Here is a 22,077-nt window from a genome sequence, read left to right as displayed (position 1 = left end):
TACATCATGAAACATCATCACAGCGTTAGGTTTCGTAAGTTAAATAACTTGTGTTCTATCAGTAGAGGCAAATGTCGTTTTGCAGTTTTGAGGTTGATGTTGTGCAATTATGAATTTTTAATTTAGAGCATGTTCTGTGTACATTTCTGACTGTGAAATCAAAGACTCTGTAGCAAAATTATTTTATATTTCAGAATTTCTACAAAGAGATCGAGAGAGAAGAGATGTACATAAGGTTTGTAAACATGACCCCTTACAAATTTTGCTCGACTTACTGTATTGTAATTGGATAAAATTATGTTTCTATTAAGCAATAGAAATAGGAGTTGGAGGGGAAGAAGTAACGAAAAAACATACCTGTAACTGGGGTTTATGTACATTGAGTTCGTTGAGAACAGTGAGCATTAGAGTTTAGACTCATGAACTTTTTTTTTGTTTCCCTTTTCTAACTCCTTCAATTTTATTATGATGAACTGTTAAATATTCAAGAGTATTGTCACATAAAAAAAATAAGTAAAACTGAGCAAAGAGATAATTTTACTTTCTGACGACTTACAAAACGTGACTGTTGGAAGACTATCAATTAATATGATGACTGATACTTATTTTTAATTTAAAACTTTTAGGAACCTTTCAAATTCTACTTTTCATATGAAGTAAAAATGGTAATACGTTGTCATGCTTGTTTAAACCTCAGGATTCCTAGTCCTCTATTTTTACTTTGGCTTAAAACTGGCCAGACTGATATGCTAAAATGATGCTGCTGCTTGTGTTTTTACTGCTGTTTTAGGTGTCTAAATATTATTCACGAATTCATTCTCAGATGCTTCTTACCTTTGAGGAAAAAAACAAAACACCAGTGAAGAGAATCCCCTTCCAGGAGGATGATGATATGAAATTAAGGGACAAGACCTAGATCTGTCTCCATATCTGAACAATTAGAACAATACTGCTTAAAGAAAATCTGTAGTGAATTCGTTACGCTTCGCGAGTTGTTTATAGGTTTTGAAAGAAAAAAGCGTTGGAATGCAAACGGTCCTAAAAGTGTGTCTGCAACACTGAAAGATGAACTTTAAGTAATCCCAGATATATTTAACCTTTTGAGCATGGAATTTAACTTTTGGGATCTCCAAAACAAATTGTGTTGTTACATTTTAAGAACCAATGCTTGTATTACTTGTAGGTATTTGTACAAATTGTGTGACCTGCATAAAGAATGCGACAACTATACGGAAGCTGCCTACACGCTGCTTTTGCATGCAAAGCTTCTTAAGGTGAGTGCTGAAAGACACTGGAAGTTTTGAAAATCGTGCTACCAGTAGCCAATAGCAGAACTGTTTCTCCAGTCTTAGGAACTGATTGACTATCTGTGCTTTGCTTCTTACTTCGCAGTTGTATGTTATTGCACGCTTAATACATGGTGAGGCAAAAGTCAACCCTCTGTCATTAGTGTGTCAGAGCATGGTTTACTGATCTTGATCTAAAATGAGCAGAAGGGCAGTCGAGTAATGACCACAGGTTATATTACAAAGCTAACTGTAGTGTAAATTTCTTTTAAATAGGAAAATTATGTAGTCTGTGGAAGCGCCTAAGCAGGTGTTGTGGTAAACTAGCTGTCCATGGAACGTGTTTGCAGTGCAAGTGAGTTGAAGAGACAGCTCTTAGGTCCTGTTGGGGATCTGTGAATTTAGTTTTGATTTGGGACAATAAAAGAGAGATTTAAGTGGTCTCTTTCCAAGTTCATGCCTTCAAGAGGTATTTCTACTGTTAATGCAGGGATACACAGTTTACGGTACACTTAGAGACAGACATACCTGTATTGCTATTCTTCGTGGAATGTTTTGGCGTAACCTACATGAAGAACAGCAATATAAATAAAATTGGGTATATAAACATGGTACATGGTACACCTCAATAAAGCGTTTGAGTGTTTAACACTATGTAGTGACAATCAGAATTGTAATGAAGCCATGTTTGATCCTGCAGAAATTTCACTGAAAACTTTTTTGGTACGTGGAGTTGTCTAAAACATGGAGCTCATTGCCGTAATTGTGTCACAGATACCGGAGCGCATGCCAACCGTGTCCCCTGCATTGCCACTTAGAAATTTCAGCTGAACTTAATAGCAGACGTTTTGTTTTGAAATCACATCTTTAATATAGCGAAGTCACCACTAAATTAGTAGCAATGCATTTTACATTTAGCCTTTAAAAAAGCAGTTGATAGAAAACTAGAAATCTAAATTTATAAGAATCGATGTTTTCTGAAGCATTTGTTTTAGTCCCCTTCTTTTTTCACCCCTCCAGCCACCCGCAGTGAAATCTCCCTCCCTCTCTCTGGGGAGACCTGACGCTCTCTGCATCTTCCTAGGGCGCAGTTTTTCTGTCCAGCACCTGTGCGCAGCCCGAGGCCGAGCAGCGCTGCTCATAAACAGGCAGACACCTGAAAACAGAATTACTGAGAGCTGCATTTTCCCCTTTACCTATTTCTTATGCCGGTGGCACATGTATTGCAAGCCATATGTATTACTGCAGAAGCTATGCCAACAGTAACTCCTTTCTTCAAGCGAATTTATTTCATTCTATGCAGCAAATTATTCTTAGCAATCTTTGATTTAATCTAAGCAATCTCAAGAGAAATGTTAGCATTAAAAAATCTATTTTGAAAAGTTCCAGTGGAAGGAGTGGAATGAAATACTTCTAAAGGATGCACTGAGAATTATTTTACTTCAGCACTGTGTAAACTGCATCCAAACTGTAATCAGACTAACTATGATGCAGATCATACCTCTTACAGTTTAGATTAAGATACTTTAAAATATATTTACTCTATTTTAAAATTGATTGAGGATTGCAACCCAAAGGGAAACATGAGTAAGATTCATCTGGTACATTAAAGCACTGTAGCAATAGCTTTAATCTTTATTAAAAGCAGAGGCAGTTGTGAGTTACTTGTTTGGTAATTAAATTTTCTATGCTGAGACATGTCTCGGAGAGGCCGAGGGTTGAGGAGATGACTCTGACACCTTCAGTCGCCTAGAATGGTCCAGTGAGTTGCCTGTAGGAAGAAGTTTGAATGAGTAGCTGGCTGATTCTGTGAGCAGAAAGATCTCTCCTATTCCCACGAGGAAAGTAAAACAGGACTGACAAAGTGCATAATACTTGCTTATCATGCATTGCACGAATGAACCTTTTAGACAAGATAAAGCCTTCCCTTCTATAGGTGCTGCATTTGCTGGAAAATTATGGAATGAAAAGTGCCGTAAAATGTCATTCTGACTTTTACCCATTATGGCCTGAATTCTTTAGCAGATACGCTTTATAAGACCTTAAATTAGGGTGTAGCCTTTTTTTTTCTTACAGCATTTCTTCAGAGAATGGATAAATATCTTAATTTACTCCTTTTATTTATTTGAAATAAATATCCAAAATAAATCCTTTTTTTTCTCTTACAATGCAAATCAATAGAAGATGGAAATCATAAGGGTAGTATTTATCCTGGCTTTTCAAAACTCTAGAGACTAATAGATGTTTATTTGTAAATACACATGCATTATAATTTGGAAACTCTTTATTTTAAGTGGGTATTGATCTATCTAAAATAATATCCTGTCATTAACATGAGTTAGCAGTGGATAGAGAAGCTCAGTATTGCTTCCAAAGTAGCAGCAAGAAACCTCATGGCTTCAGTATTGCGGTGTGTGTAACCTGAAGCTGTTGAGCGCCTCTGGATTTTTCTGTCTTTGCTTGAGGACAGGATTTTCAGTGGCACACAGCGCTGGCACATGTTTCATCACATTGATTTTAATGGAATCACGTTTAGGTCAAGACTTAGCGCTTTTGAGAATTTCACCTTTAAATTTGCAAGAGCGCTGTCTGTGGGGAGAGGGAGTCAGCACTGTTTTCTCCAGATCACTGCAAGCTGACGAATCGCACTTTGGAAAAGAGACTAATTTCACTTTTAACCCAGTTATTCAGCATTAAGATGTTGAAGACTAACAGAAGGCACTGACAATGGAAAAAAGGAAAACATTACTGCACTGTAGGGTTCCATGGAGTTTGAGTTGCTCAGGAACATGGCTTTGCTGTACAAAAAAAGGTCTGTTTCCGTGAAAGCAATGGAGATTTTAAAACCTCAAAAGAGCACTTGTTCTTGACTTCTAGCCTGTGTTCCAACATCATCTCTTGCAGAATAGTTACAGAGATTAGGTTGATGTTCAGAAAAAAAGTTTCATTCAAGCGTGGCCTGTTAAAATATGGCCGAATGTATGTCAGGTATCTCTGGACACTGAATGAAGGCCAGAGGGCTGTGTCCTGAAATACTGGGTGCTATTCCGGAAAAGGCAGGCTCTGCAGAGAGAACAGACGTCCCAGTGCGATGCCGAGGCCGCAGGAGCAATGGGACTCTTGGACGTGGGAGCGGTGAGGAGGAATGGAAAGAGGGTTTCACCTTTGTAGATGGCAGAGGTATGATAGATATTGTAGTATTATCTTATGTGCATTTTTTAAAAAGGATTAAAAATTGGAAAGGGTTGAAGAGCGAGCCATGAACAGTGTAGAAACTGGAGGAAGTTTCTGTCAGTGAGAAGTTTAAAGAGCTCCCTGGCTGGCCTGGCAGAAAGAGATCAACTTGATTTGCACCACATGACTATCTTCAGGGGAAGAAATTAATATTAAAGAGCCTTCTAAGGCAGCTCAGATAGGAACTGAAAGTTCAAAACTGTAGTCAAGAGACATTTGCATCAGATAGTGTGTGACCACTGGAAGACACTACCAAGGGCTGCGGTGTGGTCCTCATTCCTTCTGGTTTCCAGAAAAAGACAAAATATGATTTTGTAAGATATACTGTAGGCAAACATAAATTATATTTTAGTCAGCCACAAAAATACTGGCCAAATAAAGAAGTAATTAGGTAAAATGTAATATATGGGAGCTAAAACTAGATGATAGAACAGCACTGACTAATTCCGTGAATAAATGCATGAATTGTTGATCCCTATAAGGGATCTGAACTTTCCTATCTAAAAGTTATGCCGTTTTATTTCTGTGGGCAATCCCCCCTCTGTGGCAACTTTGCTCTTTAGAGGAGAAAGTGAGCAGTTCTTTTAATTAAAAAAAATGTTTTTAAACTTGATTTCTTAAGGTAACAAGTCATATAGGAGCTCCTCTGTCACTGGCTCTTTTGCAATCAATGACAAATTCCATTTGATCTCATGGAGTTTTGTGAGCCTTACTAAGGTATTAATTTCCTGCCAGCTTTGTGCAAATAGATAGCTATGTAAAGGCAGGATATACTACTAGTATCCTCACTAGGGAAAAGGCTCCAGTGCTGTCTCGTCTCCAGTTAGGGAATAGTAGTGGGCAGAGGGAAGAGAGAGGAGGAAGAGCTGGTGTGAACGCTAGAGCCCAGCGGTTTCGTCTGTGCCCTCCCTTACTGGACCCTAGAATATGCCGATGTAAGAGAAAAAGCCATAGGGAATTACTTGGTCCACTTGGATGTGGGCGTTCGCTGAACCAACAGTCGTAGTTGTTTACTCCTGCAGTCTTCAAGGTTCGTCTTGTGGTCAAATCCTCCAGCTACCTGGAAGAGCGAGAGCAGCTAACTACAAGCAGACTTTATAATTTTAGTTGCTCTTTTCCGTGCCTCTGGAGATTGCCAGTGGAGCTTAGCTCTTTAACTTGTGTGTCTGTAGTCCTTTCTGCTTGTATTGATGTAGCTTGGCTTCAGGGTTTCTCCCAGCAAAAACCTGCTAATGTTGATTTGCTACCTAGCAGGCTATGCCAATCAGCAGTCCAAGGTCAGTCTAATCGAAGGCATTGGAGAGGAGAGGAAGCCACTTCAAGAAGTTTCCTTTTAGCTGATATATGTAATTAGCCTCTAATTACAGCATTCAAATAAATGATCCTTGTGCCCAAGGAATCAAATTACACAACTGCAGTAAAATCTCGGTTATTGCGTTAGCTGTGGTATCACTTTTTAAAATCAAAATGTGTATTTTAATTAGCCTAATTTTACTGCCACATTTCATCACTTTTGATTTGCTTTCATTTTTCCCCTCTTTCTTCCTGTATTATTTAGTGGTCAGAAGAAGCATGCGCAGCACACCTTACCCAGCGGGATGGATACCAGGCAGCTACTCAAGGACAGTTGAAAGATCAGCTGTATCAAGAAATTATCCATTACTTTGACAAGGGCAAGGTAAAAAGGGAAGAAAAAAGCCCAAATCTGTTTCGTTGCTTTTTTTCTTTATCTGGAAGTTGAATAGGAAACATAGCTTGCATCAAATGACCTTCAAGGAGCTTTAAACTTCTTCTAAGTTATGATTATAGAGTGTTTTATTTAAACAGTCTGCCTGCTAGCACTTAAAGATAATAATACCAAAAAAGTAATAGTAAAAAGGAAAATCAATGGTACATTTGTAAGTGCTGTGTTAAGGATAAATAGATGTGCATGTGATGCCATGGAGAGGGGAAAAAATAAGTAGTGATGCGTGTCATTTTGGGGGACTTACTTTCTTCGGCAATTGCAATAGCTGGTGGTGGTATAGCTGTTCTGGCTAGCGCGTCAGCTACCCTTGTTTATTCTCGCATGCGCAAAATAATTCCCTCAGAGAATGGATGCCCGTGTGGTTCATACTGTAAGAGGGTGGAGGAGAGAATGATCAGATGAGAATTTTTCTTTGCAATTGCTTCTTTTTTGCAGGATGAGTTGGGATTTGACATTGCATGGTGGGAAGGGGTGGCTATTGGTGTTACCTGTCCACAAGGATGAGGGTTTGTACCTCAGTAGACAGAAAGAATTAGAGACATATCCGTGTTTGCACATTTCATGCACAAAATGTTTAAATACAGAGGTGGAAGTCTCTGCAGCAGAATATTTCAGAAACACAAACTCAGATTTTTAAAAGCAATTTCTGTTGCATCAATGTAGTGCAAACAAAAATATCATTTTCTGGGAGAACTAGAATGCTATCCAACCACCTCATGTTATCCAAATGAGTTTCTAGCTGAGTCGGATTAGTATTTTGATAGGAACTTTCTTTAAATTAGAGTCAAATATTACAGCTTATCTTAATGTTACGTTTAGAAACAGTTAATAAACAAGGCTAAGAAGTTTTAGTTCTTGATTGTCATAGAGCCAGGCTACTCAAACAGGACGAGTGTAACTATGTCCTGCAGCTGTCTGTGCCAGGTGCCTTTGTGCTTGTACAAGGAATAGTATTTATTTCTGTGGCAGACTTCTGCTTTCCATAAAACCTTTACTAACTCTTGGACAACTGTTAAGAAGGAGAACCTAATTATAATTTGGGTCACATTTGATTTAAAAGGAGATTGATTTTAATATTGCACTCCTCTCTTGAAAGGAAAAGTCAGAAGTCGCATGCCTTTATGTTGTTGGTTTACATTTTTATAGGTTTGCAGTTACTCTTTTATGATGCTAGTATACAGTCGATGGGAATTGTTCTTCTGAACGCCAGGCCAGCGCATTTTAGCTGTAAATTAAAAGCTATGATTTCCTTTTATCTTTACTGAAAACAATCTATCTTAAGATTGTATGCGCCCATTTCTGCTGATAGCACTAATGAACTGTTTATATAAACAGCAGGCGAAATACCTGCTGCTTACTTTTCATCCGGTGCCACATTACACAGCAAGGCATCCACGCTTGAGAGACCATTGTTAGACTGAATAACCATGCTTAATTTTTTTCAGATTGTACAGCTACAAATAAGTGAAGGATCTGTCTACTTTCCAAAGAAGTAGCGCTGAAAGTTCTGTGTCTACCTATTTGCCTCATATTTAGATAAACAATCTTCTTTAGTCTAAAATTTATTTCTGAACTGTGAGATCAAAGGAACCAGCGTGATCGCTTAATCCCGTCCCCTTTGCACGACGTAGGTCATAAGATTCCTGCTTAATTTTTTTTGTGAGCAAACAGTTCATTTCTAAAGCAATTTTTTCCTGATCAGCTGAGCTGGTGATAACAGAATTTTTCATATCCTTCAATGAAAAGGAAAAAAAAATCAGTATACCCTGAGAATATGGATATCTTGCATGAATTTTCAAACGTCAGGAAGTTCAAAGCTGAAGTTTAGGCATTTGAATTAAAGTAATTTTCCACTTGAGAATTAAGATAATCCTCTCATTTGGGATATGTCTACATGAGAGCAGATCCACTGCAAATTGCAAATTTAGTCCAGCAGTTACTTCAGCTGTGCCCTTCCATGATCAATAACACACCTGCAGTAGCATTTGATGTGCATTTTTGGAATACTACTGATAGATACGCTGACCCATTCGTGTCTTTTACCAGACTTGCCCAGCTGTCTCTCTGCCTGATGGTTCAGTCTGTGTTGAAGCTACCATTTTGCCTTCTCTTCCCATAAAGTTATAAGGGATGATAAAAGAAGGTCCTTTTACACTAGAGAGCATAGAGCTACTTTCAGGCTTTTACAGAAACTCCATAATTTTTGTTTTCCATTTAAAGTGGTTGTGAGAGTATTCCTCTGCCTTTCCTTCTGCTTCCCTCCAACCTGCGAGACTGATGAGAAGCAGAAGATCCGAGAGGAGAGGTGAATGTGGTTAGAAACATAGCGTAGGTGAGAGATTTCTCAAAAGGCAACAGTTGGTATTAAAACATGGGTGTTTTTTTGTAACAGGAGACTTAGTTCAAAGTCTCCTGTCACGATCCTTTTCTCGTATGTCAGTGATTTCCCAAGAGGAGCACGCAGAGCACTTTCCGGCTGTAGAACAGCCATGAAAGTTATTCCTCCAAAATTCTCATTCACAGTGGGGTGAATTGGTGGGATGGTATAGTCGTTTGTATTCACTATACACAGAAATATACTACTTCTAGACCAGAAGTGCCTGAGAAATTCACAGTGTAATGAGACTGAGTGGGGGCTTTCACTAAATATCATTTTGGCTGAGAGCAGAATACTAGCCTTTGCTATGAATATTCCTGCTTTTGTAGTTTGAGATGCATTTAGTATTCCTCATTCTGATTTTTATTTTTAATAGATTTTTCTTAGCAGTCTTGCTTTTTGACTGATATTTAACCTTCAGTCCTGAAAACAACATTTTGTAAAGCTTGAAGCACACCCCTTAACCTTTATTGAATTACCATTTGCAGATACAATTTCTATATTTTGCTCTCCTACTCTATGGATTTGATTCCTTTTTCAGTAATTCTTTTCATTGCCTTTCTAAGCCCCTCCTTTCCAAAATGGTATATTCTTCCTTCCAAATTTCCCTAGTGCTTGCCTAGTTTTCTTTCTCCCCAAGATGATTCCCCTTCTTTGTGTTGCACTTTTCAGTCTCGTCTTCATCTCTCTGGGCTTTTGCCCTTAAAAGCTTTAGCTTCACGTTTATCACTGCAGTCTAACTTATCCTTTGAACCTCTCCGAAGTGTTTACTCTTACTATGTTTTGCTGAAGCCTTGTAATTTCCAATAAAGCACTTAATCCAAGGACTTTGCTGAAAATTGCTAGGCTTGAATATATCATGATGAGAAGCAAAAATAGTGGCAGTAATAAAGGGAGGTGGGGTGAAATTTCGCCTATGTGGAACAGTTGGTGTTTGTCAGTGCTAATGTATTCCTGAAGCCAAGAAACGGTCTCGTGCCATTGGCAAAGATATCATTTATGGACAGACTTAGGCAGTCTCTGCAGCTATAAGGGAAGCTGCAGCATTCTGATTCCTTCGCAGTAAAACGTACAAAGGGTACCGTGTTTCCAGTTTGCCGGTGGATGCCGCAGTCCATAAATCAGTAAGCATTTTCCACAGCTACTTCCAAAATTGAAAGTGCTCGTCCCAGAGAGAAAAATATAAATAAATGCACATTGCTCACTTGCTACCTCCCTGCCACCTCCTGCAAGAAGCTTGGGCTGTTTTGCTGGAGCCACAAAACACAAAATATTTAAAATTTTCCAGTAAATGCCATGCTTTTGCCTTCAAATGCCTTTTCCAGTTGATGGGATGGCAACAAATGCCTTTTTATCCAGCTAACAGGATATTGGAGAAATTCACCGGTTTGCAAAGAGTCTGTACGAGGCTTATGTCCAGCTTATATCCCACTTCAGATCTTAAGCCCATGCAGAAAGCAGACTGTCTTTGGAGATCAAAGATATAGTGTGTGATCACATTCCAAGTGAATATAGCAAGTTGTTTTGAAGGGTTTCCGACCATCTTACACCTCTTAAATACAGTGCTAACAATAGAGAAATACGATGTTTTAATGTTTCATTAAGAATATTAAGCTTTCATAATGGTTATCTAATATTATCTGAAGTTTAGACAGTGTTTGTAATTCTCCTAATACTTCAAAATGTTGCATGATAATATTCTTATTCTTGAATATTTCATTTTTACTGGCCATTAACTCAGCAGGAACTAAAAACTGTCCTAAGATCCTCCATTCGTGCTATTAAAGAACTCCAAAAAGAAATTGGACACTGCACTTCTTTCTGGGCAACGAGTAATCTGAACTTCAAAAAGAAATTAAATTGCTAATTTTTCCGTGAAAAGATCTCCTTCTGCATCTTCAAAGCCTTCTCCATAAAAATTTGCAGCTCGTGTCCACACAACTAAATTTAGGTTATGCCCATTTTTCTTATGCTTTCAGCATAAAGGAAGCATTTGCCATCCAATATCAGAAACATTTCTCTTGTACCCTCTCCAGATAAATTGTTTCTTACATTAATGAGTTGTACATCATAGAAATCCTGTGTAGTAGCTCCCTGTACGGCTCGTTCCTCTAGAAGACCTGCCATGTCCTAGGCAAACCTGGGAAAAGTTCCAGTGCAGGAAATCTGTGAGCAGCAGATTGGGAGGTATTGACCTTCAAGAGTATAGATTTCATTTATCAGAATCCTTTGCCTCAACCGTGCTGTCTTCACCTGAATAAATTTGCTTTCTAATAAACAGAGAAATTTTTCAGAGGATTCTGCAGAGTATTTTAAACACACTCTTCCTGTTTGCTTTGTGATGTTAAAAATAAATTAACTGGGTTTAATTTTATTTTCCTGTTTCTCCACACAGCAACGTTGCAGGTGCTCTAGTCCAGTTGAACAAACAATATAGAGAAAAGCCAAGTGGTTAATTGACTTGTGGACCTTGGAAGTTCAGGGCACTTGACATTTAACAAATTGAGTCTTATAATACAACTCCTCACTGCTCCCTCGGAGAATTGAACTGGACAATTGGATTTCAAAATAGAGATGCTGGAGCAGAGCAGGATTTTTAAGAAGCAGTAACAGCAAAAAATGGGTCCTTTACTCAGATTCCTTGGCTAGAGGAAGTTTAGATGTAGGCAGAAATTGGAAGAGTCTTATCCCATAGTTGGGCAGTTCTATCACATGTTTGTAGTATAATTGCAGAAGAATGGTTTTAGCTGTGGTTTATACCTGAAGGTATTCCATTTAAAAATGATGGAACAGACAGAATATAAAGACAGAATATAATTAGCATAACTTCTAAACTAACTTTTAGAGAATTTTACTAAAAGTAATTTCAGTAAATTGAGTCAGGAACAAATGCTGTTCATAGTATCTGTTTTGTTTTGCTGTTTTCCTATTCAGCTACAGTTACAGATAAGGACATGGTTATTAAAATAGAAGAATGCTAAGACTGTGCGACTGCTGGGTGTGTATTTGGGATAAACTAAATCTATATCACATTTAATTTGAGGATACATTTTTTAGGCTCTCTGGTCTGTAACATTTATAAAATTGATTAGTAATGTTTGTTTTCAGTAACATCTAAAGCTTTTGATCAAGATGGAGGAGGCTCCTTCTGCTCAGCTCTGCAAGAAGACAGCCTCTGCGCTGAAGTGTTTACAGTCTCGACTGGCAGGGATGGGAAGGGGAAAAATTCACAAAAAAGATACAGTTCTGTCAAAGTCATAATGTAATCGGTGGCAGAGCCAGGAACAGAACCGAGTCTGCTGCCTGCCAGCCAAGGGGCAGCTACGCATCCTGCCTCGCCTTGACTCCAAGTAAAGTCTGCGTATTAGTCGTCTTTAGCATCAGCGCGCTACCGATAGACGTTTATTTGCACTCAGTGCCTTTGACAGTGCAGATCGGGGGTTCATGGGCTTCTGGGCATCGCAGTAATATAAATGGTAATGACAACCCAGGGACGGGGTTACTCAGATCTGGGAGGGCTGCATAGCCCTGATCGCACGACGGGACGCGGGAACGCTTGCACCGTGCTGAGCAATACCGTTAGCGGCATTTTAGCCACCTCTGCTCCTCTCTCTTCCCTCTTTTTTCCCTCCGTTAGGTGGGATGTGTGTGCCTGTCGTTGGCTGGGTGCAGTTAGTTTGGTTAAGCACCGTGTAGCATTAGTGCTGAACCAGGGCGTTCGGCTGCCAAACGACTTTGGGAAACATACTGCAATATCTGTGCTTATTCCCAACGCAATAGGAGAACCGAGCCAGGGTGCTCACCACGTCGATGCGACTCTAAAATTATATAGACTTCCGTTTATTTCAAATCCTGTTTGTCACGAAACTGCTTGACTCAGATCATCTAGAAATGTTTTCACAAAGGCAGAGAGAGTAGAAGCGCTTCTGTTTTGGAGAGCGACTAGTTAAACTTGGAGCATGCGAAGAGAAAACGGATGCAATGAAAATTACGGCAACGCCATTTTCTTTGAAATGAAAATGTGCAAAAGAAGTTATGGATGACTGAAGTTAAAAAGGAGGCAGCATTCAAAGTGAAGAAAGGTTAAATGATTTTTAAAAGGGTTCACTTGCTGACTTAACAAACAACTATGAATATTCATTTGCTCTTTCTAAAGTGACAGTATATTGCTCCTCTGAGCCAAAATTAACCTAGCCTAAAATGTAAGGATATGCTCCTTTTTCCCCCTAAATATTCCTTTACTCTTAAAGTCATGTTAATTCTTGTTTAGAGATAAAAATATATTTCTGAATTGTCATTCTAGATTAGATATATAATATAGGTAAAAACCTTGCAAACCTTATGTTTTTCAAAAATTGCATTCCAGAGAGTAAAAACTGCCCTGTGATTGTCTGCAGCCATGGGTTCCTCATTCTGGTGGTTGTAATTAGTCATTCAGATGCATTTTTTCATCTTCACTTTACAAACATTAGGTAACTCGTGCTCATTCCAGTCTTTTTCCCCAGGAATATAATATTGTGAACCCTGCTGTAGAAATGAGAAAAACCAGATAAACAGTCAAATAACACCTGAAGTTACAAAGAGACGTCAATGTAGGTAGCAGATGCAACACCTCATGAGCTTCTGTCTCCTTTCTGAGTTAAATTGTGTCACCATTCAACTTACATTTGCCCAAGCGTCCGTCCCATTGGAGAAGATGCATTCGTTCTTTCCTAGGGGCAGAGAGATTTTTTTCTTTAGGATTCAGAAGCTGCCTTTTCCTCACTCAGACATACCAGCAGCTTCTGGCGAAGTTCCTGGCCCATATTTTCTTTCTTCCTTCCCTGACTTTGAGAGCATCGGTCTCCTGTGTCCCTTGTCCCCATGCGTTCCCGTAACTGCCCTGGGCAGTTTGTGCTGCTCAACCGTGTGTCGCTGTAGCCGAACTTCACAGCCAAGGTCAGCGTTGCTGACAGTCACAACAATACCATGGGTCTTACGAACCTTTAGTTGTTTGGTAGTTTTTTTAAAGCCTCAGCATCTAGAAGTAGGAAATTTCCTGAAAAGCTCATTTTTCCCAAGTTTTCCTGAAATACTAATAAACGTGATTTCGAATTGTAGATCAAAAGGCGAAGAAAATTCACTCAACATTTATTATTTCTAGCTTTGAGGCATGGGATTTTTTTTTCATTTGTGTATTTAGGGGATTTTTTTGGACTTCTTTTTTTTTTTTTTTTTTTTTGGTAGAGCGTTTCTGGTTAGTGCAGTGAAGTAAAGCGGGTCTCTGTGAGATAGATGCAGGAACTGGTTGCAGGCATGGTTTCCCAGGAGTGCCATTCCCTCTTTTCTCCTCTCCTCCCAGCATCTAGCTCTTGTCATCTCTAGGAAGCTGGTGATACTTTGTCTGAAACTTTTTTTTTTTCCTCCTCCGTAAGGCAGATGTCTTTGGGGAGTGATAGGGAAACGTGGTCAGCCCTGTCCCTCAACCCCCTTTCATCCTTCTGCTCTTTGAAGCCGCAGTCATCTCTCTGTATTTCTGTATTTCACCAAGGCGAGCAATGCGTGGCATGATACCGAGAAGAGTTTTAGGTGTTGTGGACAGAGGATTTAAATTTAAGATGAAGAGTAATACGAAACAAATTGATTTATAACTCATTCCAGCTCTCTTTTTTTTTTTTTTTTTTTTTTTTTTTTTTGCAAAGTGAGGTCAGCCGTGCCAGCCAAATTTCCGCAGCAGAGACAGATCAAGTTTGATCTTGGATTTCCTGGTGTGCTAATTTAAGCACCTTTTTGGTTTGGAGTGGTGCTTTACATTCAGAGCAGAAAAAAATGAAAAATGCACATTTAAAAACATTCCTGCTGCTCTCATTAAGATTGTTGGCTTCTGAAGAGCTGAAGGATGCTGTTAAATTACCTTGGGTCAGTTGAGACGGCTGCTGAATTTCATGGTTGAAGAACAAGAGAAGAAGAAGAGCCAATGGAATATAATGAATATTTGTTGAAAGCAATATCTGCAAATTGCCTGTCCTGTCTAATATGCATTATAGATATTAGAGAGTAGGGTGATTATAAATTACAATCAATCAACAACATTTATCTGAAGTCCTAGGTTCTACGTTTCTTGGTGGGCAGGCCGTGTTTACACATTATTGGATCTCTAGTTGGGCTAGTGGGAGTCATTTTATTTCTGAAATAATTTGATCATTTTGCTTGATTTGTGTTCAAGAGAGATGTGTGGGTAAAGCTGCCGCAACTATTTGGCACATCTTATGCACAGTGTTTTCAGGCATGTGACAGAATACATTTTAGTGTTAATTATTAAGATTTATTTTATTCTAATTTTGTCATTTAACTAAGGTATGTAATTAATTTTTTATTTTTTTCTTTGTTTTTTGGTGTTTTTTTCCCAACAGATGTGGGAAGAGGCAATTGCCTTGGGTAAAGAACTTGCAGAACAGTATGAAAATGAAATGTTTGATTATGAACAACTCAGTGAACTACTGGTAGGTTTTTTTTGGAATAATGTAGACACTGTAACAGATTTTCCAGGTTTTAATTTTTAAGCTTTTAGAATAATGTTAAAAATTTCTCTTATATTAAAAAAATGCAAAAATAGATGGCTTTTCCAGGCAAATGCTGATAAATTGACTACAACTGAAGTGCTGGAAGAGGATATATTGATATATATGTTTTTAACCTGGAAGAAAAATTTTGTGATCATGTTAAGCTGATTTATTTCATGTATAAAAGGAAATTTGGAATTTAAATATAGATGGGAACATGAAAAGTCCCCATTCTCTTCCAAGTGTCTTTCCAGATTCACATTTTTTTTAGGTATGAATAATCCCCAAGCATTCACATCTAGAGTTAGTCTTTTTTACCCTGGCGTTACCCATTCATTATGTCTGTACCCTTTTTTCTCATGCTCTGCTCCAAAGAGATAACTGGCAGCTGTTACTTTCACTCCGAACTTCTCAACCATTTTCACACAAGCTGGCACATGTTTCCGGCTCGTTTTAGAAAATTTTTGACTTTAAAATTTTTGATACATTTTGTTCTCTTTTTCCTCCCCCTTTGCACTCATCAGAGTACGTCCTCCTTAACTTTTTAATTATTTCTCTGCTTTATCCTGGTCAATTGTAGCTGGACACTAACATGGTGTCATTGTAGTCGGTTTGTCCACTGATGCTCAACCTGAGATTGCCTAGGGGCCATCTCTCCAAAAGCATTTCTTGGAGAAAAAAGGCAAATCTCGCCCTTCCTAATGTTATGGTTTCTTTCGTCTTTTACATGCCTGCTTCATTTGTTATGTCCCTTCTTGATGGTCCACTTTCCCTGGTAAACAGGCATTTTAACTATTTTTGGTTAAATGTATTTGTTTGCCTAGCCAGTGCATCTGGAGCTTGGTTTGCTGTTCCTTTTTGCTCCAGGAGGTAAAGGGTGTACAGACAGAGCATTTTGTGGGTGCTATATTATTTAAGAAGACACTTCGCTGGTCTGCTGGCTCTGCTGCTGTCCACAGAGCCCAGGATGCTGTGTTCAATATCGAATACGCTGCCTTTCAATATAAAAGGGATCTGGTAGAGATTGTTCTTCTTCAGCTAGAAATTGTTCTCATGCATCACGTATGATCATTCACCAATAGACAGCTAATCTCTTGAGTCTTTTTGTGTTAATTTTCTGTCATCTTGATGCTTACACATGGAAATATGAAAAGCTTTTGTCACTGATGCAACCGCTCTTTATCATACTTTATCCATTCTTCGGAGCAGAAGCTAGAATTTGCACTTCATACATTGCAGATGATGGCCAAGGACTTTGAGTTATGCATTTTTTTTCCTCTTCTCTCATGCACTGAATATGCCATTACGTACATTAAGTGAAATAATTCCAGGAGATACAGTGGTATAAACAAGATGTAGCTCATTTGCATATGTAGATGAAGTTTCCCCTTTTCTAATACGCGAAATAAGAACTCCCACTTCTCATACATGTCAAAAAATTGAGTTTACCTGTTTATTTAGCAGGAGAAACCGAAGGAGATCCATATCGATAGTTAATACCATAGTGTATTGGGCATTAACCTGTGAAAAATCTAAATTCAGTTTCCAGCGTCATGTATGCCACAGGCTCTTCTCATTGGTGCTGCTGGATATCTTTAGCATTCTAGCTCTCTTTTTTTCCCTACAATAAAATTAGAAGTTTTTTATTTCTTCCTGTTCTCCCTATTGTCTCTTTTGTTCAGGCAATATTAAATATTAGAGTCTGAGACAATTCACAAAAGACAAAATAGTTTTGCTACAGGTGAACTGAGACAGATCTGGGTCTTTGTAGTCTTCTTGCCATTTACTGTTGTCTGTCATATGGGAGCAGTAATAAAGCTGCCCCAAAATCAGAGTTCATTCTCATAAGGAATGTAATAGGCTAAGCATAAGTTAATGAACAGATCATTTAAAGCTGTACATTTGTTATTATTTCATCATTTGAGATAAAGGATTCCACGATGAAAACACATGGTGTCTGACGTGTGTATTCCAAAAGTTGTATTTTTCTACCATTTTCAACTGCATGCTTCCCATATGCCAATAAATAGTTGTAAATATGGAACGGACATATTAGAAAAATGTAACGAAATGCAGCAGCTGAAAACTGAGAAGTCAGTACCGTGGAGATGAACTAACTTTTAGCAATAAGCAGTTTATAGCATTTGGGCTCATAAATCTCTGCCTTCTGTGCGCGCCACCAGTCACGCCTGGTGAGGGAGTCGCGGTGTTTCGGGCATCAGCACTGTCGCCCCTGGGAGTTCAGGCTGCCTTGCGATTTCTGCAGCTTCGTCAAGAGCTCGGGACTGAATACTGAGGTTCACCAAGATGAGCATGAAATGAATGGATACAGAGTCTACTAATTCAGAATATGAGTGAACGAAAAGGGGCGAGCAAGAGGCATCTTTTACCTTAGAATGTCAGCTCTAACTTAACCGTAGGAAATCTGCTTTAAAGTTTAAGTCATTAAATGTGTTTCTTCAATTTATTTTTCAGAGAAAGCAAGCCCAGTTCTATGAAAACATTGTAAAAGTGATAAGACCTAAGCCAGATTATTTTGCTGTTGGATACTATGGCCAGGGATTTCCTACATTCATAAGGGTAAGTGTTCACCTTTTTCCACAGATGACAGCTGGGTCTCTTGCTTTGGAAATTTTACTCCCTTGTGAAAAAACTACTGATATCAGTATGTTATTTACAGTCTATCTAACAGTCCTTTTCCTTTAGTGGCTGTGTTTTGGCTCTATAAAACAGACATTAGTTTTTCTTTTCCAAATAGTAGACTTTCTGAAGAGAAGATTTTTCTTCAAACGTACCCAACACTTTACACTTCTTCAGGATTCACATCGCTAGAAGTGAAGATGTTGCCAGTCTGTAACCAGGGTAGTAACCAGCACCATCTGAAATGGCGATGTTTTTGCATGACAGGTAGATGTGAATGGTAGAAAAGTCTTTCTGTAAGTGATCATGTTTTCATGCGAGTATCCTTTCCAGCCCAGTCTCTAAAATGGGAGTTGAATGTCCCAGTGTCAGCTTTGTATAGTACTACTGCCTTTCTCTACATCCTATTGGCAAGTTTTTTTGCATGTTGACCACTTCAAGGAGTTCTTACACGCAGGAGACATGCATATTACCTTTAGATGCAGTCTAAATTTTAGATCTTTACTTTAGATGAAGTCTTAAATTTTAAATTTTCACGAGCCATGTGTCTATTTGAAACATAGGTCACTGAGTAGATAACAGTAATGGAAGTCTAGTATCGTTTTAGATTTCTCCCACTGATGCTAGGATTGTTACAGAGTTGAGCTAGTGGTTAAGTGGGGGACTTACTTAAACACCTAAATTCTATCCGTATCATGAGTCTCTGGACTATGTCCTCTATTTGCTGGTCTGTGACATGGAAATAATACGTTAGCTTTTTAGCTACTCTGCTGCTCATATCTATCTTAAAAGCTGAGGATTTTCAGTTTAGAAGGAATCTCTCTCCAAACCCCTGTGGAAGAGTTCCAGTAGATTAAGGCAGTTCAAGAGACAGAAGAATAAAATTACTTGTGCTGCAGAAGACTCAGAGATTCAGTCTCAGGGGCTGTTAGTAGGTTTCTTCCTGGAAATACTTGTCTAAGAGATGAGTTCCTGAATATAACCAAACAATTCCATTTTAACGCTCACATATTATGCCATAATAAATGCCAAGGGTAAGCCCAGGCAAATGCTAAAGTCTGGCTCACTGGATAAATCCAGTGAATGCTGATTAAGCTGATTTTATCAGTTTATTTGTGGTCGGCTGGTTCTTTTAGATATATTTATGGTATATTAAAAATGTGCAAAGTAAAGAAAAAAACATGAGGATTTCAGAAGAGAGTTGTCTTAGAGTGATCCTCCCTCACGGAAATCATCTGAGCAGATATTCACACAGAAACTTAAAATATTTTCGGATAAGAAGGGAAAGCTTACAAAAAATCCCAAGAAATAAAATATTTGTTTCAAGTAATCAGGAGTCCATTTGGAAAAAGCCTACTGCTGTGCAAATAAATAATTGGGACATTAGGGAAGTATTGTTTTCCCATTAGATCCAGCTTCAAATGGATTACTGTGAAAAATAAACTAGGCTGCCTTAGAGGTCCAGTGGAGTGGCAGCAGAACTGAACGCATGCCCTGCACATTGGTCTGTGTTGTGACTGGAATTAATCTAGTCCAAAATATGAGTGGTGTTCACAAGAGGGTGTGAAATGTGCAGGGCTTGGGAGATGTGCCCCCCGTTCTGTATATTCAGCGAACAGCTACTAAAATTCATGCTAATAGGTAAATAAAAGCAGAGGGAGATGGGAAGATGGAGCCAGTGTCCAGTGTTGACTGGGAAAATCCAGTACGGTGCAGCCCAAACATTCATTTCATGAAGACAGCTGAAGGTCACAAAGTCCAGCAATGGAGAAAATCTCTGTGTAATCCTGTCAGCAAACAGCGAACAGCGAAGTATCATCCAAAATCTTGCTCAAAATAGGGAGCAGGGAGGAAACACAGAGGTAAAGCTAGGTGATGAAGTTTTTTTATATCATATATGAGTCCTTTTCTACAAACTAAAGACTGTGTTGAAGAAGTAGAAGTTCTTGAATTATCCCATGGAGAAGCAGATGCATGTGGCATTTCATATGTTCTGGGGTGCTGCATTACAGGTGTACTTATGCCATATACACATCCTGATAAATGCAGCAAATCATGGGTTCTTCTGAGCTGAAAGGAATAAAACTGACCCTGAGCAGTTTCTGCCAGGCTCAGGCTGTTTTTGGAGCATGCATTGTGTGCAATCTGTTAAAGAAAAATTTGGAGATAAGCTCTGATATGTTAGCGCGCACTCTGTTTGGTCTCCAAATTGTGGCCAGGCAACTCTTGCCAAAGAGAATGTGACTATTCAGTGAAGTGGCAGGATCATCAGCACCCAGATCTGCCCTAAAGCTTATGAAATGCAATTCTGCAAATTGACAAAGCCATATGTTAGTTAACAGACGCAAATCCACAATGATGTGCAAGCTGCTGTGTTTTTTGAATCAAAAGACTGAAGCTAAAGAGATGATGATGCAGAAAACTTAGAATTATTGTCACGTTTGAAATACATGTCAGCTATTGTACATGAAACGTTCTTTTATCAAGCATCAAACAACAAGGATGTTTGTTTATGGTACATGAAATGAGAAAGTTTCATTAAGAATTCTTTAAAATCTTAATTCTGTCTTAGGTTTTACCAGGCAAAAATATAGTTATTATCAGGTAGGAGGGAAGTCATTGTTGAGATCAACCAGCCTGATTCTTTGGAAAATAATTGGATTAATATTTTATGCTGCTTTACAAAGAGTGTCGTGGCTATGACTCGTTGTGAAATTTGACTCGCGTCCAGTCACTCGTAGCAGAGGGCATGTTACCCTCTCCAGCCGTGGTTAGCATCCAGTGAGCTAGAGCTGCTAACGAGAGAGAGATCATCCTGGGACCGCGAGAGAGGCCGCGAGCTGTCGCGAGCGTTTGAGCGACGGGGCTGTGGTTAGCTGGTTTCAGCTCCTTCCCCGAGCCTCTATGTACATGCAGAAAACGTGCGGCGAGCACAACTTGCCGTTTTCCGGTTGGAGCTCTGCGTTAAACTGTGCAGTCAAAGGGATACAATGCAGAACAGTATTAATCTGCTTTATTAATATTGAACTGCTTTTTCTCGTCACAACTGAGTAGTTTTTTTTGTAAGTGCAGGAAAATTATGTTTTACCAAAGCCTTGAGGATTGGTTGGTTTGTAATAGAAGAGAGAAAAACTGTTAAAATTTGGCTATTAAGTGTCTTGCTGAATAAGAAAATGCTCAATGCAAGCTTTTTCTCCACTTGTCATTCTCCCTGTAAATTATAATACACTTCCTAGACATCTGCCCTTCATATCTTTTTTCAAAGAGATAGTATTGTTTTCATCTATTTTGAGTTTCAAAAGGCAGCATTGCAGAACTGCACTTCATAAGGTAAAGGTAAATTATTTCTTTTTCTTACCTGAATTCGTAACACTTTTTAGGAAAAAAAATAATAAACGCTATATAATTTTCTCACCACGTGTTCATTCTGAGATGAATAATAAATTTAAGGTTAAGCATATTCAGATACAGGCGTTACATTCGTGTCAAAACGCGCATTAATATGTTTGATGGGTCTACCAATATGCATATTTTCTTTTGCATTTTTCTTTAGAATGTAATGTGTTCAGTACATACATGGACTATATAAAATATAGCTTAATTTTCTTGATTCTTAGCAGAAAAAATGAATATATAGAAATACAATTTATTTAATAATCTAAAAGTTATGCTGTGTGGAGACAAGTGTACTATGGCAAAACTCTGACATACTAATATAAAGTCCACAGTGTACAAGACTTTCCAAAAAAGTCCGTATCTTTGGACCTACCTACTGAAGCTGACGTCATTTCACATCTATAATTATCTCTGCTACTCTTGCTCGCTCGCGTCGGTACCCTTTTAATAAATGTATAGAGAGAGCCAGTTCTGTTTATTTCCATTGCATCCTTAACTTTGGAAGAGGGATAAGAAGACTTTAGGGAGATCTTGGATTTCATAGAAGGTATAATTTGTCTTAGTACTTTTTCAATGGGCTGCTATGTTATAGATCCTTTAAATCATGTGTTTAGATCCCGGTGAATTCAGTGGGGCTTATACATGCCCTTAAAGGTAAGTAGGTGCTTAATGCCCTCAATAGGGACTTGGAATTATGGAAATGCATCTGTACTTTATTGAGTTGGGGTCAAATATTTATGAATTATGGATTATATCATAGTGTTAGGAAAGTAAAATATCTCGTCACTGGGATGAACATTTCAGCAGTCTTAGTTCGTTATTGCGAGTACTGCTAAAAGGATTTTTCCTCTCGAT

General features: G+C 38.6%; 1 protein-coding gene across 2 annotated transcripts in view; it reads left to right on the top strand.

Annotated features, from left to right (window-relative positions):
- DOCK1 (dedicator of cytokinesis 1) overlaps positions 1 to 22,077 on the top strand; it is a 321,007-nt gene that overhangs the window by 257,160 nt on the left and 41,770 nt on the right. For both annotated transcript variants that reach the window (XM_068951448.1, XM_068951446.1), the window contains exons 36-40: positions 195 to 235; positions 1,184 to 1,274; positions 6,079 to 6,198; positions 15,037 to 15,126; positions 17,662 to 17,766. In XM_068951448.1, the coding sequence (XP_068807549.1) occupies positions 195 to 235; positions 1,184 to 1,274; positions 6,079 to 6,198; positions 15,037 to 15,126; positions 17,662 to 17,766 (447 nt within the window). The remainder of the gene's footprint in view (positions 1 to 194; positions 236 to 1,183; positions 1,275 to 6,078; positions 6,199 to 15,036; positions 15,127 to 17,661; positions 17,767 to 22,077) is intronic.

This window comes from Struthio camelus, chromosome 7 (assembly GCF_040807025.1).
Source record: "Struthio camelus isolate bStrCam1 chromosome 7, bStrCam1.hap1, whole genome shotgun sequence".
NCBI classification, from domain to species: domain Eukaryota; kingdom Metazoa; phylum Chordata; class Aves; order Struthioniformes; family Struthionidae; genus Struthio; species Struthio camelus.
Note: the sequence above shows the minus strand (reverse complement) of the source record. Positions and strands in the feature narration are given on the sequence as shown.